This window comes from Athene cunicularia (genome assembly GCF_003259725.1).
Source record: "Athene cunicularia isolate RWA chromosome 18 unlocalized genomic scaffold, athCun1 chr18_part1, whole genome shotgun sequence".
Lineage (NCBI taxonomy): Eukaryota > Metazoa > Chordata > Aves > Strigiformes > Strigidae > Athene > Athene cunicularia.
The window spans coordinates 5,215,982-5,243,489 of record NW_020799123.1 but is presented as its reverse complement, the minus strand read 5'-3'; the positions used below and the strand labels follow the sequence as shown (position 1 = coordinate 5,243,489).

At 38.0% G+C, this 27,508-nt stretch overlaps 1 protein-coding gene across 2 annotated transcripts; it reads left to right on the top strand.

The window, feature by feature from the left end:
* Positions 1–2,002: 2,002 nt before the first annotated feature.
* On the top strand, positions 2,003–23,429 carry MFSD11 (major facilitator superfamily domain containing 11). 2 transcript variants are annotated; one of them, XM_026861115.1, is made up of 15 exons: positions 2,003–2,207; positions 2,418–2,583; positions 4,172–4,227; positions 5,242–5,349; positions 5,780–5,859; positions 5,954–6,050; positions 8,383–8,441; positions 10,387–10,405; positions 10,699–10,764; positions 11,587–11,627; positions 12,762–12,827; positions 14,812–14,937; positions 15,893–16,067; positions 17,053–17,188; positions 18,492–23,429. In XM_026861115.1, the coding sequence occupies exons 2-15, from the start codon at positions 2,488–2,490 to the stop codon at positions 18,657–18,659; spliced, it is 1,293 nt and encodes a 430-aa protein (XP_026716916.1). In that variant the 5' UTR covers positions 2,003–2,207; positions 2,418–2,487; the 3' UTR covers positions 18,660–23,429. The 2 variants fall into 2 exon arrangements, with proteins under 2 accessions (XP_026716916.1, XP_026716915.1); XM_026861114.1 differs by lacking the exon at positions 10,387–10,405 and having other exon boundaries at positions 10,623–10,764.
* The last annotated feature ends 4,079 nt before the right edge of the window (positions 23,430–27,508 follow it).

Sequence of the window (27,508 nt, the reverse complement as noted above, 5' to 3'; positions counted from 1 at the left end):
GCCGCCGCATCCCGGGCTCTACCTGCCCTCCCGCCGGTAGCGGTGCCTGGTGAAGCCGCCTCGGTCCCTGCAGCCCCGGGCTCCCCGCGATGGACGCGCGCTGGGGTGCGGTGGCAGAGCCTCTGCCCGGTCGGTGCTGCGGGGTGATCTCCGCCGGCTGCACGGGTGCCTCTGAGGGAGCTGTGAGCCGAGCTGGGAAACGTTACAAATCCTTATACCCGCAGCGCTCTGGGCGAGTTCATGTTTTGGTAGCGTGCGCGGTAAAATTGGAACAGGGGAGAAGATCAGCGCAGCCCTTGAGTAAGGATGACAAGCAGATTCCCCGAGTTATGTCTAGGGAATTCTAGTGAAAGCTGCTTCCCCCCTCCACCCCACAAGTTGTTGCTCTGTCACTTCAGGCGCTGAATAAAATGGCCAAGCTCCAAGCGTAAACAGTAATACCTAGTTCTTATCTTATAACAGTGATGAGTGTCTCTACCCATCTGTTTCATAATACTATGTTAAAAAAAAAGGAGGCAGTTCTCTACTGTTTTAACCCAATGACAATATTGATGTGAGAAAGTAAATTCTGTATTATAATTTAAATCCTTATTCTTACTGTAATTGTGTTTATTTTTTGCACTGAAGTATAAAGATAAGCAATGACATCAATACAAACACAGAAGCAACAGTTCTTTTCCTGCTACAAAAGTTTGGAAGAAGTGAAATAAACTAGTACTGCACATTTGGTATTGTTTTGTGTTATATTGTTTGCTCTTTTTTCCCTGAGAATTTTGATTAAAAATTTTCCCATTCATCTGCTGAAACCCTTTCTCTTAGGAGAAATCTGAAGATTATCCAATGATTTCCCTGAAAGGACAGAGGGTTTCCTGTGTCCCTTCCTCCCTAGTTTCACTCACTTCTATACAAGCTGCTGCTGTTGCCCAGAGAATTAACTGGTCCAGCACACGTGTCAGCCTGGCTTGCTGTGCAGCTACATGAATGCTTGTGCTGGCACAGGTGGAAGAAGGCATGAGTGGGACACGGTGCCTAGAGGATCTTAAAAATCTGTTACATTAAATTCATAACATAAAAAAAGGAAGAAGCAAGCTTTGCATGTGTTAAAACACCTTGACTTTCTAACTGGGTCTTTGTAAAGCAGCCTCTGAATAATCATACTGACTTTCTTCCACAAGTAAAAAATAAATACTGTTTTGAAAAAAATACATTTTTTAGAAAATACAACTCAGGAATTAAAAGTATTAAATGTGTAACAATAGCTGGGATGCAGATTTTAATTCCTTTACTGTAGATCACAGAGGTAAGATTTGGTGATTTGTCATTTACTGCAGTCAGTTCTGGATCATCTCTTTCTCTTTGGCCAGTAGTTAAGTGGAGTTGATTTAGCTGAATGCTCCAATCCTGACTTGGTCAGAAGATAGTAAAAGTAAAAAGCAGCCATTTAGAATACATGAGGCAGGATCCTCTTTCAATTTTGCTGATGTTTTAAAAGAGCTCTTCAAAACCTAAAGATCAAAGATCAGTTGATCTTAAATTTATTATTCAGAAATACTGTGAAGTAAAATATTAAGAATATGTAATGACTAAAACTGAATGTTGTTCCTGGAGACAAAGGAGTGAAAGATTATGAAGACTGTCCTGAGTCACTGAACACAGAGCATGTGTGTTGGTGGTATTGAGCTGTGTAGTTTCTCTGAAGGGGAAATAATTTTTCCTTTAGAATGACTATTTGTGTGTTTGAAATCAGCTAATTAGGCAGTTTTATTAGATGACTTTCTAAGACTTCTCTTTTTTTATCTTGCTAGGTATTCTTTAGTGCAAAGAGATAATAATTATTAAGAACTAGTATACATCTTTTTATTTTAAGAATTAAAATTCCACCCTTTCAAGTAGAAAAAGTGTACTTTAATAAAACTGCATTTCCCATAGTGCATAAGGGCTTTCTAGGCTGGATCAGCTGATCTAGATTGTGAAATGTTCCTTATTTCCTGTCCAACATGCATGGAAATGACTCCTGTGTACGAATGTCTCATCTTTCCTTCGTCAGGTGATTTAAGGGCTGTGGACCAGAATTCTGATTTAGAACAATGGCAAGAGACTGAGCTGATTAACTAGCTCGATAGGTGGAAAACTGCTTCATTTGGGGGAAAGTGATGTCATGAAGAAGTAGCATACTGCAGTCTGCTCTGTTAACTTCATGGGAGAAGGTAGAGAGAATCTTCATCTTTAGCTTTTGTACTAGACCTTTGTTTGTTTGTTTTTTCAAGTCACTGATTTTGCTGTACATTATTTAAGAGAGTTACCAGATTTCCTGATTAGTTGATGGTTATGCCCTAGCAGCTAGTAATCATAATTTTTGAAGCTTTCTCTTTTTTTTTAATTTTATTTTATTTTATTCTTTTTGCTTGTTTTAACAGAGGTTAAGAGGAAACTTTTAAAAGAAAATAAGAGTTTTTCCAGACTGAGGACTTGGCAAGAAAACACAAAATGTCTCCTGAATCAAAAAAACTTTTCAACATAATTATTTTGGGAGTCTCATTTATGTTTATATTCACTGCTTTCCAAACATGTGGAAATATTGCGGTAGGTGTGAATTTCAAAACATGCCACATATCTGTCACACTAATTCATCCTTTCTTGTCTTTTGTGTATTCTAATATAATAGAGTTGCTTTACTTCGTATTTTTAAATATGCCAGACACCTTGACATTTTGCCTCTTTTGTTTTAGTGTTAACTAGATTAAGTTGGTTAACTGGATAATTAAGCAGTTTATTACATTACTTTAAGATAGCATACCTAGGTATGTAACTGTTCCAGATTGCTTAGAAAGTAGAAAATTAATGTTATAAAATTTTTGAACTTTAAAATAGTGTCTGTTTTGACACTTGTAATATTTAACAATTGAATTATATTGGACCTCCCATATTTCTAATTATTCTATATAGTCTCTTCCAAAATATTTGCCTAAGTTGTTATTATTAACCATGCCCGTAGTTTTTCCTAGAGTGGTTTTCCTAATCTAACACGTTTTTCTGTTCTAACAAACTAGACATTGAGGGGGAGTATGAGGATAACATCTGACAAGTAGTCAGACTTCCACAATTGCTAGAACTGCCAAGTCACCTTTCATCTGACTAAGTAATTAACTGCTTTAGTAACACGTATCTCTGTGTGCTGAAACAAAATTGAGTGCAACGTAATCCAAATTTACTGTTAAAAGCAGATTGCACTCTTTGTGCAACGTAATCCAAATTTACTGTTAAAAGCAGATTGCACTCTTTAATTTTTAACTTAAAATTTTTACAGTCCTGCTACTGACATACTTAGCCCAGATCCTCTAATTTACTGAGTTGTTAACATTGCTTTCAGTATTCGTTATATGCCTGAAGGACAGTTAGATTTCAACATACCTCTGGAGCCTACAAGTCTTACAGCTTCTCTTTTCTTGCATGCAAGAAGAATGCTTTCTGGGTTCAGACATGTAAATGTCCTTAGCTGCATTACAGAAATACTGCTTAGGATAATAAGTGCAGCATGATAATGTACATAAGTACAGCCCAGTGATCTTAGAACTTCTGCAATGTGTCCACAGCTCCTCACTGAATTGGGTGTAGGGGTCATGTAATTTATTGTCATTAAAGTAATTACAAGTGACTTTCAATCAGATCTGCCCACCAATCAACTAATTACATGGTCTCATGATCACTAAAGCTGATTCAACAGGAAAAAAAAGGAACAGGGAAATAACAGGAAGCTGAAAAGAACGGAAACTCTTACCAGCACCTCCTAGTTAGGTCAAGTTAAGAGTATTTTGAAACCTCTCCTTTTTTTTCCCCATTTTTTGAATTAAGTTAGTCATACATATCTACCTAAGAGAGGTGCTTAGTGAAACAAAAGTTTTGTGAAATATTTTAAGGTCTCTGATGAAATAATGATACAATCCTAAAGTGCTAATTACTGCTTCAAAGGTAGATGTTTCCCTGCCAGGTATCATCCTTCACCTTCATTGTGGAGGTGTTGTGAGTTGTAATTAACACTTTATTTTAAATACTTTGTAGAATGTATTAATGACTAATTCTAGTGTCTGATATTGACTTCAAACTGATGCAAGTGTTCTCAAACTACAAGATATATTCTAACATATTACAATATATGATTTTCTCCTCACAGCAAACTGTTATCACAAATTTAAACAGCACCGATTTTCATGGTAGTGGCTACACAAGGTAATTTACACAGATCTTATTACTTTGCTCTTTTCAGGGTGGAGCTAGTTATAATTCCATCTGGTAGAGATATACTCTCAAGAGATTGTAGTGTTCTGCTGACTTCACAGTTTAATAGCATACTTAAAGCAGTTTAAAACAGAGGCTTCTCACATTCACTCTAGTTCTACTCTGAATTATTTCTAGTAGAGCTACATATCTGATATGTTTTCTTTGTAGGGAGAAAAAATACCTTACGGTCATCACATTCTTAGCATTTATATTAGAAGAATGTGAAAGTTTTAAAATAAATAAAACTGCTAACTAAGGCCTTGGTTGTTTGCCCTTGTATACCTCTGTGTGTTTGTGTAGGACAGGTGGTGTGGATCAACTTCCAGGAAATATTGCGACATAAATATGAAAGGAGCAGTCAGAAAGATGAGAAGCAAAGCCACAAAAACCTGTTCTGTTTATTGCACTGACATAGCCAAACTCGCCAAGCATGAGCAGGGACCTTTTGTACGTCAAATTAACCTGTCATATAGGAAACCTGGTTGTTGCTTTGGGGGATTTACTGTCTTAATTTAAACTAAAAATGGAACTAGCAAAAAATATATATCTATAAATCTTCTGTGTTGTATTTGGCTGAAAATGAAAACCTCACTGATAGATGAATGAGGTTCTAAAACATTCTCCTCTAGAAGTACTGGACACAAACTACAGTAACTGTTGTTAAGGCAGAGTTAGACCAATGCGTGTTGTAAATTACAAGATGTGCTTGCCTGTAGTAGTTTGGGACTTTACTCAGCAATCCAAGAAACACTGTGCACCCCTATATTCCCCTGTGGAGTGCAACAGGTGAAGGTAACAAAAGGAAGAAAGGAAATGTTTGGCCATGAAAGTTATGCAGTTACTTAAGTTATGAATGTACTTAATTTGATATTTTTTAATTGCCTGAACATTCTTAAATCAGTTGCACTTAAACCCTGTATTTTATCTGAAGTACTTAATCATCTTTGTTGTTTGTTTATGTAGCATGTCCATTATTTATGGAGTATTCTCTGCATCGAATCTTGTATCACCTTCAGTAGTTGCAATAGTAGGACCTCAACTCTCCATGGTTGTTAGTGGCATATTTTATAGGTAAGTATTAATTTTGTATTTTTGTCTGCTTCCTTTGAAATCTCCTTCATTTTTTCACACCTAAGACTACCGTGCCATACATGAAATTGTACTGACTGACGAAGGCATCTTGCAGAGATACCGTCTGTATTAGTAGATGTGTAACTGCAGGGTACTCCAGGCTACTGGAATCAGAGTGTATTTTTTCCACAGAATTTCCAGACTTTACTGACTGTGGAGTTCAGGTTCAGGTTTCAGATTAATGACTATATAAAAAAAAAAATCTACATGCTTAGAGGAGTAAAAAGATTACTTTTTTTCATGTACAACCTAAGATATTTTCCATCGTCACTTAGGAGAGAGTAGCTGATTTAGAAGAAGCTAAGTGAGATGCATGATTGTTAAAGAGCATTGTCCACTGTATTCAATAAACTGATTTGTTCTATTCTAGTCTGTACATTGCAGTTTTTATCCAACCTGCTACGTGGGCTTTTTATACTGCTTCTGTTTTTATTGGCATTGCAGCTGCTGGTAAGCATTGTTCTTATTCTGTTTACTATTTGCTATATTTGAATATACCTCTAAAATATTTTATTTCCTGAGCAATATATTTTGTATATTTCAGTACTCTGGACAGCACAGGGAAATTGCTTGACTGTAAATTCTGATGAAAACACCATTGGAAGGAACAGTGGAGTATTTTGGGCGCTCTTACAGTCCAGGTAAGCTTTATTTGTTAATCTTTTTTTGGTTGTGTACACATTCTACATTTTACACCTTTTGTTAAGTGGGAGAGACTGCATCAAAAAGTACTCCAGTGTTACCTTGCAGTTAGTGAAGTGGAAGGGAGGGTTGGAAGCAACATTTCTATTGCTATTGTGCATTATAGAACAATGAATGAAAGTTACATATTGCAGGCCTCTGCTCTCCACATGCCAGAAAGACACATTTCTGTTAGGGGATCATTTGACTTACGTAAGAGAAATCTTGTTGATTGTGGAGAGCTGTGCTAATTTGTGTCAGGATCCTGAGTGTACTAATAAGCCTTAATGATCCTGAATGACTTGGGACCTTGCCCACACCGCTTCTCTCTGCCCATGGGCCCAGGAGCCCTATTTAAACTCAGCCCTTGGCTTTCTATTTGTCTGGAGCTGTACCAGAGGAACACTTGTCTCCAGCTTAGCCCATGCTATGCCTGTGCCCTGCTATGGATCCTGGTGGTCTAAACCCCAGTCTGCAGACTGATTCCTCATCTTGGCTTTATCCTGCCCTGTCACTGCAGACCTGTGTGGCAATCACCAGACCTGACTCTGGCCTGTGGACTGACTTCCCAGCTTAATCTCAGACATGCCTCATAAATTTGTGTGATGGTCTGGACTCTTGGTTGACCCTGTCTACAATCTTTGGGTCTGCCCTGCTCGCCTTGCTCCAGTACTGTGGGGCTGAGCTCTAGCTGGTGAGGCACCTTCTCTGCTGGCTGTGTCATCCCCTCTTAGCCTTCCTTCCCTGAGGGGGCAGCTGGATCTTGCTGCTCACTGACAAGTTGAAGATACTAAAGTTGGACTTGACAATCAGAAGAGAGATCTTTTTGTTGATAGTTCTCTGATACTAAGCTTTGAGTGCTGCTTCAACCAAAAAAGTTGACAAAAAGCTCAGCATGAAGAATGGTAGTGACAACGAGGCAGTGGATGCTGAGTTGCTGCCATTGAGTATTTTGTGAAGATAGGGCTTATGCCTCTTGAGAGAGTGTAATGTAATAAAGTATAGGGAAAAATAACAACGCTGTGCAAGAAGATAGAGCTGCTGACTTGAAGAGAGACTAAAAAGGCTGGGACTCTTTCCTTTGGAGAAAAAGCATCTGAGGAGGATTATACTGATGGGTTACTAAAACACAAAGGCAGCAGGTGAGCTGAATGTAGAACTGTTGCTCACCAAATGCTGCTCTACTAGAACTCGGGTCACTTGGTGAAACTGAAAGAGAATTAGTTTGAAATGGATAAAGTGTTTCTTTACACAGTGGGCAATTAAACTTGTGGAGCTTCCTGCCACAGAAGTGTGCAGAGTTGGATGGTGGCTGCAAGATCAAAAAGAAATCAAATTCATTGGTAAGAGGTCCACCAATGGTTCCTGAAGAGAGATGCTTTTTACCACCCGTAATATAGCAATTCTAAATTAATTCTATTATTTTAAATTAATACACCTGATCTAGTGGAAGGTGTCATTGCCCATCACAGGGGGATTGGAACTAGATGATCTTTAAGGTCCCTTCCAACCCAAACTGTTCTATGAATTCTGGATATTGGGAGATAATGAGGGGAATGAATTGCAGAAAGTGCTTGGGCTGGTGAGCCTGCACTAAATGGTATTGCTGATGTTGTTGTGGGGACAGAACACTGGATTGGTAGACATCGTTGCGAACCAGTGGGATACTACTTGTGTTCCTGAAGTTTCAGGTTCCAGAATTAACATATCGGTATGTTATCAGAGTAGCAATTTCCACAAACCCAACTAATCGTGTGTTCTACAGCAAGTAAAATGCATGGCTTTATGTGAGCAAACTTGTAAGGCTGTTTTGAATTGTTTTTCTTTCAGAATTACTATATTCAGGAAACTGGAGGTAGGAACAGAGAATTTCCCTTGACCTGTTAACAACCAATTTAGCATTGCTGGGACAGTGTTTCAGACGAGACACGTGACTCTTTTCAAGAAGCATTACAAAATCATCTCCATAATATGACACAATTCTGTTGGCTTTCTAACCTATACCCTTACAAAATTAGAGACAGGCAATTTAGATGCAGTTGTCCTCATTTTTGCTACCACCTTGTTCCTTGATTACTGAAAATAAATAACAAACATTATGGGGAAGAATCCTCTACTGTGTTTGAAGTTTTATAAAGAGTAAGCAGTTGGCATGGAGAGTGACTAGTGTCTTTATTTCTTTCAGATTTGCGCAGTGCTATTTTTTGCAGAGAGTAGCATTGCTGTAATGCTACAACCCTAATCTTGCTGTAAAAAAGTGTTGTTCACCTTTGTTGTCCTTTTTGTTTACAGCTTGTTTTTTGGAAACCTATATATATACTTTGCTTGGCAAGGAAAAACTCACATATCAGGTGGGTATTGCTTGTTTGTATGGGAGACTATTCTTTAAAATATGGTGGCATGAATAAAAAGATGAAATAATGAACTGAAAATTTGCAATAAGCTTATACAACAGCAGACAATTTTTTTTCCAATTTATTGTTAGATAGACTCTATTTTTGGAGCACATTTTGATTCAGTGTTCCATGGTACTTATGGCCCCTGTATTATGTATATTGTTTTCCTGCATGCAATGCACTTTCAGTGCCTTCTTTTAGGATATTGTCTATGACATTCTTCAGAATTTATTTTTCCATAACAGCTACTCTGGGATTTTCCCTGTGCAGACACACACCAAAATACGGATTTTTTCTGTGGGGAAAGGTATTCTGGAATGGCTGTATGTTTAATATACATGCTGTCCTGTTCCAAATTAAGTTCCTAGTGTAGACAGTCCTTCTAAAACAGATTGGAGACTGATTAACTTATGAACTAAAAGAAAAGAAAGGAAAACCATCCCAGTTCACTTTATTGTGCTGGCACAGTTGAGTGTGTAAAGAACTTGGTCTTCCTTTCTTGGCATAGTTTATGAAGACTGACTTCCTAATGGGATGGTAATTAATACTATGGGTTGGTTTGTATGACGTTGTGCTAGATTGGTAAAAAGCAGGAGAGAGAAAAGTAAATTTAATACTCTGAAGAAACTGGATAGTGGTTGATACTGGTTTTAAATCAGAGATTTCTACTTGAGCAAGGCAAGATGAGGGGCAGTATCAGCTACGAAAAGAGCAATGGTGAAAACGGAGCAAAATAAGATTTTAATTATAAAACCTGAATATCGCTGGAAAACCAACATTTTGTAAATAGGGTTAATTGCCCTGTCCTATAATGACTGTGAGACTTTATTGTAGTGTTAAAATATCTACTAGAATGGTCACTTCTTTTAACATTTAAAAGATGAGGATACTTCTGCTGTAGTCAATCAGGAATAAGATGTTGATTTTAAAATGATAATTATCAGGCTTCAGAAATACTGCTGTGTTGAGATGAATAGTCCGCTTCATGTCTCTGTTAGGTCTGTCTTTTCAGGTTCCCCACAGACACGGGCGTGGTAGTGCAGCACAGGTTAATTTTTAAAGGTCAGCTCCCACATTCCCTCATCTCTAACACAAAGGCTGAAATGTTATTGAAAGCATTGGAGATGCTTTGGATCTCGTGGGCCTGAAATTCTGTGCATTGTGAATTTCATTGCTCTTTCTAACCACAGAATAGAGCAATTAACTATGAGAGAGTTCTTCTGTTACATTTCCCCCTGTCTAAATGTCTTGAGATTCCTTTTTATTAAAAAATGTTGGTATCAGAAGATCTGACAATGTTTAAAAATCAATTCCTCTTTCTTTTTACTACCTAAACGAAAATTTTACGGTTCAAGGTGAAGCACATACTTTCTTTTAGATCTGTAGTTATACATGTTATTTATATTTGATGTAGAACAATTTGATGCTTACCTTTAAGCTAAAGGGGAAGTAAATACAAACGTAGGCAATATTTTCAGAATCGTATATTAGTGCAATCACAACTATTAACTGTTTCTTGGCTTTTTTTCTGCTTCATATTTGTGAATGGGAACAACTTCTGTATTACAGACTTCCCTGTGCCAAACAAGTTGGTTAGTGCAGCAGAGCTGGTGCTTAGGGCAGTGATGACCTTCCTCCAGCTGCACATTGTGTGCTCTGTCAGTTAGATTTCAGTGGTTTTAAGGCCTTTTATAGTTTACAAGCCTACCAGTTTATGACATTACAGTGCTAATATTTTTGATGCTGGTTAAGAGGGTTGTTGGTGGGGTGTTTTTTTTAGAAATCTGAAGGGTTTGGGGCTACTTTACTATGTCTGCTTTGAATAAGTCTTGAAAGATGTACTTTCTTCTGCTAATAATTTATGCACTTCCTTTGTTAATTGGCTCCTCCTTGGTCATAGCCTTTGCATGGCAGAAAATGTGACAGTTTAATATGCCGGTACTTTATTAGCACCATAAAACAGACAGGAATTTGCCAGCAGCTGGGTACCTTTTGCTCCATGTGAAAGGTAAGTTAGAAAATTGGTATGCATTTTAAATGATGTTACGTAGTATATATTAGTTCTTTGAAGGTAGTTGAATTGGTTTGAAATTGCTTTTGCACATCTAGTTATGACTTTTCTTTGTTTTTCCACAGAGAGTGATCGCAGAACTGTCTTCATTGCTCTGACTGTTATCAGTCTTGTGGGCACAGTTCTGTTCTTTCTGATTAGGAAACAAGAGGACACAAAAACTCCAGGGGAGGAAGATTCTGCTAATGAAATCCTGGGGGACAGCTCGTAAGTGCTTATGGCAATAACATGTTGTCACATACTTGTTTGTGCTCCTATTCTTCATTGGAAGATCACGCATTCGCTTTTCCCTCTACACTGGAAACACAAATGTTATGAACAACCTGTAGAATTTACAGATTTAATAGAAAAGTGTCTGTACTTTAACAAGTGAGAATTAATGTTCTTTATATGACATATTTTCAAGAGTTCAGTGCAGTACTGCACATAAAGTTTTTCCATTAATAAGTGCCTTTAGAAAGATACCTTTTACCTCTTTTTTTCCCCCTGATTATTATTAAATGTGTATCTGCCTTTCATAGTCTGTCTTGCCCTCATCAGCCCAGTTTAAAGGCTGGAATAAGCAGAAATGACTCACTTTTTATAGGTTATATTTTACATACTGAAACATGTTTTTCTTCTCTTTTCTACGTATATATGCCACCGATAAATACATTAGAAATGTGTAGGTACACAGATTGATTCAGTACTGTTTTGCCTGAGGCATCAGTTTAAATATTTTTGCTTTATTTAAAGAACAATGAAAATGTTAGAAAAACATCAGTAAGTATGCCAGTGAAAAAAATGTTCAAACCTGAAAATGCTCAGAAGAAGGATATAAGCAGGTTAAATTTTGAATGGTATTCACTAGCACAGAAAGAAAGTTTTCTGGCTAGTAGTTTAGATTCTCAGAAACTTTTAATAATGTATTTGCATATTCCAGTATATAGTGCTGGGCTAGAAGATGTACAGAAAATCTGAAAAATTTGGCTGCCTTCCAGCAGTGTGGTTATTCTTTTTCCATTTTGACTAAGTCATTTATTTACCCAGGTCTGCACAAAACAAAATGACGAGAGCAGTGGCTGCCTTCAGTAAGTACTGTTTCATGTTGCTTCAAAAAATACTGACATATCCTTTCCAGCTCTCCATGATTCTGCTGATAATGTGATCGTGTACAAATCAATTAGAACAAACATTTTTGAACAGCTAAGGTTTTGAGAATGCATTTCAGTTATTTCACTTTGAATATAGACCTTCAGGGATGTCCTGCTTGGAAAAATGACTGCCAGCTGGCAATGGTTTTTCAGACCAGGGATGACAGTTCACACAGGGACACAGGACTGATGAGTTTTGAGCCTGTTAGGAATTCAGTTGTCTATGTGAGCATCTGTGATTTTGAGCCTAGCCAAAATGGGGCTTGCAACTGGAAAAGATTGGGAACCACTGAACTAAATTGTGGGCAAATTACTGTTGGTGTGGAATTGGTGTGAGCTGTCTGGCTATGTGACAGAAGTGTTCCTGTCAGGTGACAATACCATACAAACAGAGCTTGACTGCAAGCAAAGAAAGTGAAGTAGACTTCGCTTCTATTACATACTAGTATAGTCCAGGAGAAATTTGGAGGGATATGTCCTTGATGTAGTTTTAGATCCAAGTTACTTTACAACAGCTTCCTTATCTAGGTGAGCTCCAAAAGAGCAGGTCACCACCTGTGAAAGCTAGTGCATGAAAGTTGTCTGTTTTTTTTTTTTCTTTAAAAACAAAAATAAAATTCACTGACATAACAAGATAAAGAAGTTACATGTTGGTTTATTTTGTCATCAGATGATACTGGTTAAAAACAACGATTTTGAACTGGAGCATCTGCAGTTTCTGTTGAAGTTTGATGTGGTCTGCCTGTGACTGTTAAGTTTGTTTTGAGAGTTGAGATCTTTACTGAGAACTTAACTTATCCTTTTAGGAGACAATCGCCATGAACTGAGAGTACAAAAATACAATGAGCAGTAAATTGTCTGCTAACAGAAAATTGTGTATCTCCTCTTTAATATTTCCCCCCTTGCATTTCTTAGAAAAAAGGATTTCAGATAACAGCATTTCTTTCAAAGTCAGGCTTGGTTTGTTTAGGACTTTGTTTACTCTAATAGTCACAGTTTGCATAAATTTAACCTGGTTTTGCAAAGAGCAAAAGGATAGTGTTATTAATTTCTATTATTATGTCTTTACAGAGAAATCTATAAAGCTGAGCTTCACCAAAGAGATTCTCCTTCTCAGTGTTACAACCGCCTACACAGGTATGAAGCAAGTGGAGGGTGTAATCGTGTAGCAGTGTCAGGGCATTGTCTGGCATTTTAACCCCAGAGCAGGATTGCAATTTCATATCTCTGCAAATATAACTTGAATATTTCAGTTAACTTTGAATGAGTTACTTATGACATTTCTGTGTTCTGGAAAGTGTTTCTGTGTGGGAGGAGGGCTGTGCCTAAATCTGCAAATACCGACAGATGTAGTAATGCTTGGTTTAGTACAGTTCTGTGTCATCCAAATTGAGGGTCAGGCAGAATTTACATCCTGACTTTTATGTGATTTGGCATTACACTATCAATAGGTTGCAGTTTGTTTAATGCAATTGCATTGCATTTGATTTAAAATTATTTTTGTAGAATATGCTTTCAGTGTTCACTCTATTGAAATGTGGGAGATTACTAAATCTTCATTTTAGTCTTGGTTCTATTGGGAAAAAGTTTTGCCATTTTCAGCTATTTCTTGTCACTAGTATCTGCTGTGGTAAAAGCTCTCTTTCTTTTTAGCAACTTTAGTTAAACCTGGTCTGCCATTGTTAGACCAAGGTATGAGTTGTAAAATAAAAATATATTTATTTTTGACATATACTAAAGTGATTCTTCCACAAAAAAAAAATATGAAATGTTCAAAATTTTAGTGGGATCCTTGAATGTATTTGGGGGTTTTTCTTGCTTCTTATGTGGCTTCAGATGTAGTTCTGTTCATGATAAGACTTAGGAAGAATAGATGCATTTTCAGAATCTCAGCTCTGAGTCACCATTATGAAAAATTGTTGTTAGCTCTTGAGATGAAAAGAAAGACTTAGATGTGAACAGACTATAAACAGTGCCATAACATCTGCTAAAGTTTGCAGTCAGCTTCTGGTAGAGAAATAGCAATAGTAGCCATGAAGTCAACTTGCATGAGCTACTAACCTGAGTTACAAGTTACTTCACAGCATCTCCTGTGTGTCTTAACCCAAATTAAGTAATGAGAATTCCTCTTAAGACTTTTATTGTGTTGGGACTGTGAAGCAAGATAACAAGGGAAGGGAGTCAGTAGGTTTTGCCTGATTAATCTGAAATTTGGTTTTATGGGTAGCAGGAAAATAATCCAGCTTGAAAAAATAGTTGCTGCCATCTGGTGGCTCTTGGTAAATATTGTTACTTTTTGTAGGGAAATAGAAAATTCCATAAGGCCAGCAAAAGCTTTTATTTCTAAAATTGGCAGTTGGGTTATTAAAACTGCTCAAAGTTCACCCTTTTTTGAGGCTATGCAGTTCATATACCATACTGGGTAACCTGCTACATGTAGACCAGGATGTGGTGTACAATATTTTTGCAGTAGCAAAAGGCAAAGGACATAAATTAAAACAGTTCTATTTTTGAACTATTTTTCTTTGTTTAGGCATAACACTTTGCATGATTTTAAATATACTTTCTATTAAGGAACTGGTATTTTTAGACTGGTGGTTGCTTATGGTCATGCTAGTTACTTGGCTATGTTACCTTTCCTCACAGTAATGGCAGTAGAAACAAAGCCCTTTAAACACATAGCAGTTGTTCTTCCCCAGTTTTTGTTCATTATGTATAGAAAAGTAGCAATCCATTTTAGGAATCTTACCTCTTTTGGTATTTGGAGGTGCAGGTAGTCTTTCTTAGGAATGTCACAACTTGGGGGGGAAAAAACCCTTATGTGTGAAATTCCAAAGTTCTTGAAAAGCAGAAATATAAACTATAGAAATTCTGTAGTCAACAGAAGCAGTTCTGAACCTAAGTGTATGTGACTTTTTTTTCTAATACAGTTGTTGTAAACTGACATAGGAGAATATCATAATTACAGAGTTTAAAATTCCCTAATGGGTTCTATTACACATACCTCATTTAAATATATGTATTTGAAAGGTACTTTAGGGAAAAACAGCCTTTAGACAAAGAATTTTTAAATAACTTTCATAATAGTTCATCTATCAATTTTGTTTGGTTTCTTTCAAAGGTTTGGTATTAACATTCTTTTCTGGAGTATATGGAACATGTATTGGTGCTGTGAATAGGTTTGGCGGTGAAGAGAAAAGTCTTATTGGTCTCTCTGGTATTTTTATTGGTGTTGGAGAAATTTTAGGTGAGTAAATTTACTACCGTATAGACAAAGAAGGATTAAGATGTACTTACTACAGATGCTTTTTTGTCTTCAACTGAATAGTCTTTCAAACTTCCAGCAATGATTATGCAAACAAAAAATGAAATATTAGAAATAAAATTGTCAATGTCATTCCTTATTGCACCACGAATTGTACATTACACCATGTACTGTGAATGTGGACTAGGATGTGAATTACTGATGACTAAAATTTGGCATTCTTCTTGGGTTAGTGAAAAGAAATACATAAGGCTTAGAAGGAGAGGAACACTAGGCTACAATGTTATTGGGGAATTTTTAGCATTTTGATAGTCTGTTTTTAAATAGCATTCTGTTTACATTTTTATTTCTTAAGTGGTGTTGTAACTATTTTAAATTTATTTAAGTATTACACAACATTTTTTTCTTAATGTTAGCTTGTGTTAAATGAGATCTGATATTAGAATAAAATTAAATTCAGGCAATTAAGTTCATTAAGTACATTTTTTCTTAAACTCAAGTACCGCAGTGTTAAAAGAAAAACCCACAACAAAACCTCCACCGTTCACTAGCAACTTGGATCCATACAGATGTGTGTTTTTGCAATTAAGAGCTAAGCATTTTCACTTAGTATGTTGCAATAGTGGAGGAAGCAGCGGCTGCTGGGAAAATTCTTGCAAAAAGGTTGTGTCTCCATTGGCAATCACTGATAAATCTCCTTTCTGCATTTCCTAGGTATCTCTAGCAACCCAAAAGTTATGTCATCTGCCAGTTGGGATGGCAGACCTAGCAAACTCTTGGGGCTGTTTTCATGTCTGTCAATCTTTGTTATCCAATATGGGAAAGTTTATCATCTTAAGTTTTTAGCTTTTTTTTTTCCCCCTAGTATTTTAAGTTTGGTTCTGTTCTTTACATCTTCAGTTCTGATTTAATTATCCAATCTCTTCCACTCGTACAGGTGGAGGACTCTTTGGTTTACTGAGCAAGAATAATCGTTTTGGCAGGAATCCTGTTGTGATGCTAGGCATTATTGTCCATTTTATAGCCTTTTATTTAATATTTTTCAACATGCCAAATGATGCCCCTATTGCTCCAATGGAAGGAACAGATGATGTTGCTTATATGATTCCAAGGTATGTGAATTTTTCCCTTTGGTTGGCATAACTCAAGATACATATTTTGTCACTGTAACAAAATTCCTTGAAGCTGCTTTTCTTTGTAGTGACTACCTCCACAGAAAAGGCTTTTAGGAATTCTGTTTTTGTTAAAGGTAGATATTCTACTAGCATGCACCCAATTTAGGAATTTAAATGGCATAAGAATAAAAAGCATGAGGGTATTTGGCAGCAATTTTGACATTGAGAACTGACATTCCTGAGATTTAGTACAGGAGTGAGACCAGCAACCATTGTACTAGATGTCAGGAATTTGGTTTATTTTTGAACAGTGCTGGGCTTAGTTTTACTACAGCAGAGAGTACCAGCCTTGCACTGTTGTGCTGGTTTCCAAAGCCTTTGTGTGCTTGTTGTCAAAGTCCACTTGGTCTGACTGGAGCCGTGCTGTGCCTGTCTGTTATACTGCTCAGCATTAGGGGAAGAATACAGGGAGCTTTCTTACCTCATCATTATTTTGGGCTGTATTTTTGCCACTTTGTGAAAATACAGTGTTGTCTGTGCAGGGACAGCTGCTGACTTGTGATTACAAGCATTCATGCCTGTGCTGGTGACTAGTCTTTATTTAACTGGAGTATTTTTCTGCAACATGGATTGGCACTTTTCTAATATTCCTGCAGTTTTTATAAACTCACTATGTGTCTCAGTTTTTAATCACTGCCTTGTGGGTTTTGTGGCTTCAGGCACCAAAATAAGTTGTTCTAGCAGTTCTAATTCAGTGTAGGTTTGACTGCAGGTAACAATAACAAAAGTCTTATAATTCAAGAAATTAAAATCTCATTAATTTTTTTTGCCAAGCCAGATGTTCCCAGTTCTTTTTCAGTGAAATTTAAAGTTTGATAACTTTCTTCCGCTCAGTTTTCAAATAAGCCTGCCAAAAATAGTTTGAAGATATATAAGCTTTTTGAATTAATGTCTTTCAAATTTGATTTACTTTCTCCTTCAGCAAAGAGGTGGCCATATTCTGCAGCTTTCTGTTGGGCCTGGGGGACAGCTGCTTTAACACCCAGCTCCTCAGTATTTTAGGATTTCTGTATTCAGAAGACAGTGCTCCTGCCTTTGCCATCTTTAAATTTGTTCAGGTATTACATGCCTCAGCCTTTTGGAAGTATGACTGTTGGAATGTTATTGACATACTGGACTGGAATTTTCAATGAGCTGAGAAAAACATGTTGTTTCTGCAAAGAATTTCAGGCTGGGTTTATTATCTTTCACAGGAGCTAAAGTTTTTAGGTAGGAGTAGCTTGATTGGGTAGCTTGGTGCGATTATATAATCAAACTGCTATTACTTACAGGTTTTGAGGGAAGTTAGTGTTTGGAATTGTAGTTTAAAGTCAAAAGGCTAGTGTGGTTAGCCAGACTTGGATTTTATTTAAATAATAATTTACTGAATTTACTTACTCGAAGTCTTTGACAGAGGGGTGTGAGTTAAAAGAAAACAAGTTCTGTAAATAGTAGTTGAAGAGTTTGTGGATGCTGTAGCATATCACTGTGAGTTATCACGTGGGTATGCAGACAAAAGAATTAAGTAATGTTTGTCTGTCCCTAAGTTATCAGAATACCAAAATAAATGCATCTATGCTAGCTGGAGACTTGATGAAAAGTCTTCATACACTATGAATACAACCGTTGTGTTTGGAATAGATCAGTTAGCTCACAGGCATTAATCTTGTTTGGTACTGAACTTCCAAGGTCACGATCTGTGATCAGAGGTGTGGGTATAAAAACAGGGGTGCAGAGCATTGAAACTGTTCATGCATGGTCGCACCAACAGCAAGCTGGTGCTGGGAGCAGAGGTCAGGGTATGTCTAGTTTAAAAGAGGACAGCTGCTTGCTTCAAAAAGATACCTATTTTTCCTTGTGCACAGCTCCATTTTTGTATCATACTCGTGATACGTAAGAATTTGAGATAGGCAGGGAATATAAAGATTCTTTATACGAACCTTTACCTTTAAAAAGGATAGATTGCAAGTAAGCAACATTGCTTGTCAAAGCCTCTAGCTATTTTGATATAGAATAGTTTGTGATGCTGTAAAACTGGAGATAGTTTTCTGGATTTTGTCTTACAGCCTTGGCAATGGTGTTTCTAGACAAACTGTTTGCAAGCAAACTGCACTTGCAATGCTGCAAATGCTTCCGAGTTTTGTGTTCACTTTCTGCAGTGAACACTATTTAAATAACAAGTAAAAACTACATCTGTTGTACATCGTATTAAGACATATGTTGAAGTATAATGAAATTTTAAGATTATATATTTTCTGCAGAAGCATACTACTAGAGTTGCATATTAAACTGTGTGTATGTCAATTTGATAATCCTTGTGTAGTAATACTATCCTGGATATCTCCACTGATTAATCCTTTTACATTGTGTTTTTTCTCTCAGTCCATCTGTGCTGCAGTTGCGTATTTCTACAGCAACTACTTCCTTCTGCAGTGGCAGCTCCTGATCATGGTCATTTTTGGCTTCTTTGGAACAATTACCTTCTTTACAGTGGAGTGGGAAGCAGCAGCAGCTCTTGTTGCCCGTGGCTCGGACTACAGCAGCATTTGATCTAGATACCATGCCTAGTTCAACATAAGGAAAAACACAGCACAGTTATTGTGAGGTGATGTGAGAAGGTGGAAAGATCAAGCTGCTGCAGAGGTTATGATGGAGGAAGCTACTACCATATCACCGTCAGTCTAAATGAATGTGAAACATGGGAGAGAAAACAAAAAAGCCCAATTTTAAAGGCTTTTTTCTTGCGTTAATCAACTGAGCATGGTATGCATGTTCTTAACAATCCAGTATTAGAAATGGAAGGAAATGTAGGGATCTATGTATTGAACAACTCTGTTTCAGATTGATTAATTTCAGATTAATTGATTAATTTCACTCTACCATGCACTACAGAATTACAGTTGCATTTTTCCCCTGAAATTATTTTTCTTATACTCTAATTCTGCAAGCACTTAAATTCTTGTATGATATTTTTGTAAGGTACACTATATCACAGAGTGTGTCTGCACAACTGAGAGATCAATTTGTCTTAGACTTTTTCAACAATTAGATATGTAGAGGTATTTCTGTGGGAAATGTTGCTGCCTTATTCTGTATCACACAGTTCCTTCTTTCACAATTGATTATGAATCAATTTCATGTGCTTAAATTTTATCAGATGCATGGGTTTGTTGGAAGGAAGTGAATCAGGTTGTAGTGTGACATGAAAGATTTTACAAGAATTTGAAGAAGTTATCCATAGCCATCTTAAGGATGTGATCCTGAGATCTGTGAAATATTGTTAATTGAAATCAGTCTCTTGGTTCCAGCATCTCAGAATTGAACTGTGTTGGGATAGCTGCTGAAACTTTCTCAGGGTAATGCTGTATGAAGGACCGTAAGACCCTTCCAGACTCCCAAATAGTTCTTCTGAGTTCAATGAAATTTCCATCATAATCTGTGATGGGAGCATTGTCTAAGATAACTTTTTAAAGTACAAATAGACTTAGAATGTGAACTGTAAGAATAATCTTGCAGTGTTTATTTTACTGCATAGTCTAAAAATACCTGGAACACTTGATGTAAGTTGTTTCAGTATATTTTGGGAAGACTGTACTGTAGTCGTCTTCTGCCAAATGTGAAAACAAGGATACTAGCATAGTAAACTAAGTTTTAATCCAAAACTGTTACAGATGTAATACAGGCAGCAAATGCAACTCATCTCGATTTTTATCTGTCTACATGACTCTGTAGTACTTGCAGTTATGTTTCTGTCTAGCAGGCAAACAAGATGCAACTGAAAACAGGTATGGAACACTGAGAAGGTGTTTTTAAACACTCCATGTAGCTATTTTTAGAAAAGTACCATTTGCCAACCTTTTACGCACAGTCAGGATGTCTTATCTTTAAAGAAAAGTAAAAAAAAAAGTCGACTTGGTATGTGTCAGTAGCTTCTGCATGTCATAACTATGTAGGTGTACCCAAGGTTAAGCTGGTTGAGGGATTAGAGTATCTCCTGTGACATCTGTTGTCACTTTTGCTCTCCCAGGGCATGTAACACACAACTCCCATGAAGCACAGCCCTCTTCATGCACAGTAAAACAGCAGAGAGGGATTATGTTACAGACATATAGAAAAGGATTTTAAAATTCACCACAGGTTTTTGCTGTGAGATCAGTAAGGTGTTAATGGGAGAATGAGAGGGCACCTGAACATTTGGCAAGCAACAAAATCTGTGAGGACTGCCAGGAGGGAAAGCCTTTGTGTATTCCCAGGAGATTCAATGAACGATGTAAAAGAGAATGAGATAGAACACACACTTGAGCGAGGGGTTACTGAAGCCATTCCAATTTGTCAGACAAACTGAAAAGGCATTCAGCGTTCAATCAATACATATATGATTAACGTGACTAGCAACACTCTAATGCCTCTTACCCACTCCTGTTACCCTGTAATTTGAAGCATACTATTTTTATATACTGAGCACTGTAAAAGATGTAGACGATGGGATTCTGTCAGTGATTAGAATTCTCTTGTTGCTATACATTTGTATTTTCTCCCAAGTACCAAAAAGGATAAAGAGCTTTTTTAAGATGGGGAATTACTTTTGTCTCTGAATTACTCCTGGAACCTGTTTTTCCCCTATGTATCAACAAGAGAAGAAAACCTTGAAAGTTCACAGGAACAATTTTGTCTTACAGTACATAGGGGGAAAAAGTGATTCTCTGGTCTTGTGATGAGTAACTTGTAAATGCTTTTAAAACAATGCCATTTAATTATAGCTAGGTTATGGCTCTCAGAGGTTGCTTTTTAAATTGATCCCTTTTAATGATGAACTTGTGTTATTCATCTGCCATATAAGAATTATATCAAATATTGTATTAAAAACTAAATTGCTAAGTTTATGTAGTTTAAAAAAGCATTTTGAGACCAACTGTCAGGGACACTAATGAACTAGGACTTGCGGAGTTTCAGTACCTTTGAATTTCATGCATTTCTTTTTTTGTCTGTTCTGCTTGGTCTGACTTGATATCAGGTAATGTTAGAAGGCTGTGCAGAACTATTTATTGGGTTGTTACAGTGAAGCGTTATTGCTTTGTGACAAGTCTTACAAGAAATCATCAAATTCTCAAAACTGTCATGGATAGCCAATTTTTTTTTACTATTAACTATGTAAGTATTCCTTTTGACATTTGATCTTAAGAGACAGTTCTCATTCAAGCTGATAATGACACATGATTGCTTTTCACTTACTCGTATTTCTTTGGCTTGTCAGGAGGTGAAAAATTCACCCAGCTTTACACAATCATGAGTTTGATCAAAATTTTTGGTATAGGAATATCAAGAGTAGTAATGCTGACATCCATTTATGATTCCATCTCTTAATCTTTTATCAGCATTTACCAGCCCTGTGACTGCACTCCATTCATTTCACTGCCTTGGGCCTTTGAACAATTTCATGTTAATCTGAATTGGGAGCTTACTGTTAAATTAAGTGGGATTTGAAAAAAGGTTTTTGCTGTATTTATGGTATTGTGGGTTTATTTTATATTGGGGATTTTATAAGGGAAATTACACATTAAGTGGCTTGGGTTTATTGAGAAGTCTTTTGTTTGGGTTTTCTTTTCTCATTCTTTTAGGTTGTTAATATCTTATATCTTGTTTAATATCTTGACATATCCCCAAGTTTTGCAAACAAATTTTAAAGAGGAAATGAAAATTGATGTTCTTGTCATTTGAGTGCCAAAGAAGCTGCTACAAATTAGTCTTTAATGCATGTCACATAAGCATATCTATATTTTTGCCTTGCCAGTTGGTTTTCATTTTGATATATGAATGTATGGAAACAGAAAATTTCTACAACTGTAGACCTTGTTCATATTTAAGTGATGTGCTTTTACTACTCTGTTGTGTTGATTTTATTAGGTACAATCTATGTTAGGAAGTTGAGGTAAGGAAGAGAACCATTTATAGTATGTTCTTTATAAGTCTAATCTGTAAATTTCTGCAGATACAGCTAAACTCATAAGGGATATAAAAAACCTACCAAAAAAATCCAAACTAAAACAAACCCCATAACCTTTACTGATGTCCCTATCTTAGCAGAAAACCCTCCTGTGGTATCTTCTGCTGGTATAGTTCTTTAATTTTTGTGACCATTTTAAACTTGAGCTTCCTGGTGAAGTTTGCTGGAAAATACACATTTTATGGAAAAATAAGTGTAGAAAACCATAAATTCAGGACTGTGTCAGTTAACCAGACAGAGAAAGCTCCACTTCACTTTCTTTGAATTCTACAAGCTTACTTCAGCTGGGGAATGTGGTTCCCTGGACACCAGCCTAAGTGCCAGTAATTAGTCTTACAGAGGTTGCCTCAGAAGTGTAGGTGTGTATGAGGGGAACTTCAAAAGATTGTCTTCTAGGGCAGTGATTGTTTGCTGTCAGTATAAATGGGAACCACTATGTTCAGCATCATGCCAATAGACAATAATCAACTTTGACTTGAATTGTGCAAATATGTAGGTAGGTTAATACTTAACGTACAATCGTGACCATTATTTTTTCTAGTGAAATGCATTTTTGAAGACTTTATCCACACTGCTGTTTTCCTTGGAAGTCTTGTAGCCCCACTTATGCTAACTGAATGGCAGCAGGAGTTAATACCATGTTTTCCTTGTTCCTTGGTAGGTCTTCTAACATGCTGGCAGAAAATATTTAAAAAATGGGAGAATTTAAAGATGATGAAGTTGAGAAGTTAGCTGCTTAACAAGATACTTGCCGTTCTGATATGACCATGCTGGTTCAGAAGCAAGGTTGAGACTTGTAATTTTCATGGATAAATTCAGAATGATGCTTTGATACTTTTAACTTCAGAGGTGATTTAAGTACCACAGAGAAGCACTAAAGAAAGAGTGGGGGGAAAAAAAAAATCCTTAAAGTGCAATGGAGAGCACATCTGGAACTGAGCATAATTCTCAGCAGGCACGTGAAGGGGGTGCTTTGTTCAATTGAGTTTGGGCATTTAGCTGCTGCTGGCACCGACTCAATTTCTATTTGTTGCATACTGTCTCTGCTATCGGTTATTTCAGCTGTTGACATGTCTCCCTTCAAGCTGTCCTTCCTCTTTTGTTTACATTTTGATACTGTGCTAATTTAAATGATTGAAACTATTTTACTTTAATAAAAGATGTCTTTGGTTAGAATTGGTGATAATGGAGAACAGCCTCACACAATGATTATCCTAATGAAAATGTTGATTTCGAGTGTACCTGACTCTTTACTATATTTCTTTTCATGATCGCAGCCATGCAAATAAAAGTGAATCACAGTGTTTCTGTTAATATACTTGTTAAGTTGTCAGAATTGCTCTTGTCATGCCAGGGGTTTTGTAAAAGGGACACACAGCCTTAACTGATGGATCTTGGAAGTGCTTTGTGGCACCTGTAAGGGCCTGCTTAAGAAAAGGAAAATGTTTGGTTTAGTGCTAAACAGCCCTTTTTGAATTGTTTCATTCTACTTGTGGCATCAGCTAGTGAAATGACTTGGGGAAATCAGGGTGGCTTCTTCAGTCCTGGCCTGTTTGCTTGCCCTGACCTGTGTGAGAGCCCGTCTCCTGAAAACTGACCCCCTTGTCCAAAGGAGGATGTTTAATGCTTTGTTGTTGTGAGTTCCTCTTTCAGTATCCTTTCCCACGACTTTGGATGTTTTCACCTAGCTTAAGTCTTGTATGTCTCAGACTACAGAATTCATCAGAATTGTGGATTATAGCTTGCTGTTTATCTAAAATTAAATGTAGATGTGGAGGGCTATTGTTCAGTCAGAAACTGTGTGGCTGGAAGGTATGATTTAGTCCTGGTTTCATATTGCAATTAAAGGAGGTGGAGGGAGCAGCAGGGAACAGCTTTGCTGGCTCTCATTTGGCTGAGCTGTGTGTGAAAGAATATGACTGCAGAGACGAAGATGCTGAGGGAAGGTAACAAGTGCCTCATGCAAGGAGGCCAGTGCAGACGAGTTTTGCCTGCTGCATTTTTCCCTTGAGGTTCAGTAATTTGCAGATTCATCAAAATCCACTGTGGTTCCACTAGTGTGATCTCTGGATGGCCTTGCTGTTCTGATTTCTGAGAGAAAATCTGTATTCAGTAGCGGACTGTAAAAGCCTTTATGTGAACAAATAAAAAAGAACCTTGCAGGTTAGCTTTTGCTATGCACAGCCCTTTGAATCTTTGGATAAAAGGACATTTAGGAGTTTACACTTCAAAGTTAGATCATGAAGGGGGGAAAAATAGAAGGTTTGTGCTTTAAATGAAAAAGAATCATTCATTCTGTCATATTAAAGGGAAATTGCTATTTGTTAAGGTCACTTAGTTAAATTAGCTTCAATTAAGCATCCTTACTAAATGCAGTGGTGACTGTTTATTGTCAGAGCCACTCATCTTGTGGTAATGCCTGACCTGCAGAGTCTGTTATGATTATTAATCTTTGTAAAAAAAAAAAAAAGAAAAACAACCCACAATTACACAGATAATAACCTCTTTAAAAGAGCCTCACCATTATACATCATTATTTGTTTCATGCTTGCAGAAGTTTAACTGTGATACAGAGCATTTAAGAGCTCCAGTGCTGAATGATTGTGCAAGGAAGTGTTTCCTCTGTAGCAATAAAGCAGCGGAGGATGCTCAGCTTTGCTGTGGGACTGAGTGTGTGGTGCGGAAGGCAGGGCAGTGAACAGAACCACAGGCTGCCAGAGCGCCCCTGTCCTGTTCAAGCAGCATGGCTGATGGAGGAGAATGCAGGTGGAGGTTAGTGGGGAGTGCTCAGCCTTTACCCTTGCTGAAATTTCTCCAAATGCTCATCTAAAATTTGCAGGCTAAATTTCTAAACTACTTTGCCATTATACATATTCCCATAAAATATTTATATAGGATATAAATGACCACTATCATATCTTGTGCTCAGCTTGACACAGGGTAAACCCACCACATTCATCAGCTGGCGCTTCCATTCAGGTGTTTCCTCTGTAGGTGACCCAGCCTTGCAGCATGGTGATGAAAGTAGCTGCTCTTCCTCCCCACGGGGCTGGGATTCCCCCTCTGCTGCAGAGGCATCAGGCTGACAGCATAGCCCCAGGCTGGTGCTCTCCAGTGGCCTGTTACTGCGTGCAATGAGTAGACACTGGGCAGTGCTAGATTCACCAGTCCAATGGTGAATCTTGTGCTGTATTTGGAAGTTACAATTACTTGTTCTGTCAGTTGGAAATTTTGGTGAAAATACGGCATGAGTGAGTCTGAAAAGCGAGTGTTCCAGCGTTCACATTCACATGCCATCCTTACCTCACCGCAGAGCAAAATCGAGCAGCAATCACAGGCAGATCTCAATGACATTTATGAATAATTATAATAATTATACTTTGCAAGAGCTTAATTCTGCAAATTCTCAGACGTGTTGGTAAGACACGAAGTGCTGCCCTTTCGCAGTCAGTGGCAGAGGACAGTGCTCGGCGCCCCTGCGGGTGTTCATCGGGAGCAGCGTGGAGCAGCGCTTTGCCTACGCTTTGTGCTTTCATGCTGGCGCTGCTGTGATTTGATATACACATAAAAAATGACTGTAGGGAGAGGAAAGGGCATTATGCACACTGGGTTTCATTTCATGCAGAAAGCAATTGGATTTAAAAGTTTTCTAGCTGGTAAAAATATTTATGATGTTCTGCAGCAAACAAATAAACCACCAGTCCCAGGGATGGGGAGGGGAGAATGACTTGAAATGCCGCAACACTGGAAGCTTTGTGGTCAGGACATGCTTCCTGCATCAGACACCTTTGTACTGAGGGAGATCTGGGCACGTTGTGTCATGCTGTTTGTAACTGAAAGTGCCCGTCAGACTCCACGGAGAAGGGCCAGAGGCTGTCGTAGCCCAGTGGGCTACCTCCCAGCACGCTTGCACGTGGCCATTTCCCCAGTTCCACAGCCCACTTGCACACCTTGCTCTGACCCCCTTCTCCCCTCGAGCCCTGTGTGAGCTCTGTTTATTGCCATTAGTCCTTGTTTAAGCTAGGAAGTAGGTGCACGTCCATGCTTGGCCTCTTGTTGATCCTGACCAGGTCATCCTGATGTAACTCAACCTCAGGCCTGCCTTGCCTAGCAGTCAGGGGCTGTGGCTAACCCTGGCTGCTGTTGCTGGACCCAGTTTGGGTACTGTGCCCTTGCTGGTGCTGATGCACTCTGGCCTTTCCTTGCAGAGTTCTTGCTTCTGCTACTCCTATGTGTTGAGCAGCTCAACCTGCCTCCATAATTGTGTGTGCTTGGGGAACCTGAGGGAGCCCCTATGGGTGGAGCTCTGGGTTGGTGGATGTATCCTGGGGCTAACAGGAGGCTATGGACAACCACACCTTGCTTTTTTTACCCACCATGAGCATTTTTTTTCACCAGGAAAGTGAAGTATTGCTTGGCATTCATGACTGGGCTGGGGAAAGTCTTCCTGGGGCATAAACTGGTTCTGCTTAGGCAGTTTTACACACCCCGGTCCATATTTTTAACAGAGAAGAAAAAAAAAAAGGTCTTATTGTGCTTTCCAAAACCAGCTCAGCCCCACCGTGGGAATGGATTCACAGCAGGATCAAAGCAAAATGTTTTGGCCTGTGAGGGAGGCAAAGGCTGTGGCCAGGCGAGGTTGCTAACAAGCCAAATGAGAAGCAGAGATGAGTGCTTAAATACATAGAAGAAAAATAAGGGGAATATTTTTCATATTTAGGCAACCGGGAGTTATGAAATGTGTTGATAAGCAATGATAACAAGGGGTCAGCAAAGCTTAGATCTGATTGTGAAGATTGTCCTGTGGGCCGGACTAGTGCAGGCCCTGGAGCAGCTCTCTGCGTCCGTCTTCACTGGCTTTTCAGCTCGCAGCGCGCTGTAGTGTGGTTTGGTTTTACTCTGTGTGTGTGTGCCCCTTTATTTTGAGAGGAATGAAGGGTCATGTTGCAGCATTAAAAATTAAACTTCTATTTAGCTGGTGACAGAGTCTTACAGTGGCAGGGCTTAGGCTGCAGAGAAAAGGAGTGTCAAAACCCTGGTAAATTCTAAGCTGCTGAAAGTGCAGTTTGATGGTCAATATTTTCATGAGAGGCTATATTTAGCAGGAATTATAATGTTCTCGGGTAGTTGACTGAAACTCTCAAATGAACTTGTTTTGTCTCTGGTGGAATTAAAGGCTTAGGATATTGATAATACTTGGATGTGGAGACTGCTCAATATTTTCCACTGCAAAGTACTGCTGTGAAATACTTGATTTGGTTTTCCTCTGCTAATAAATTCCTCCCCAAAAAAACTTCATGCAGGAGATAAATATTGCAAAACAGAAGAATTTTGAAATGGAAAGTCAAGTGGCATGCCTAAAGCGACAGGCATCCTCAGTGATGGAGCTGGGATT

Coding starts and splice junctions, on each gene's coding strand:
- MFSD11 (XM_026861114.1), top strand. CDS start 2,488: ATGTCTCCTGAATCAAAAAAACTTTTCAACATAATTATTTTGGGAGTC. Junction 2,584..4,171: donor AAACATGTGGAAATATTGCG/GTAGGTGTGAAT, acceptor TTCTCCTCACAG/CAAACTGTTATCACAAATTT. Junction 4,228..5,241: donor CATGGTAGTGGCTACACAAG/GTAATTTACACA, acceptor TTGTTTATGTAG/CATGTCCATTATTTATGGAG.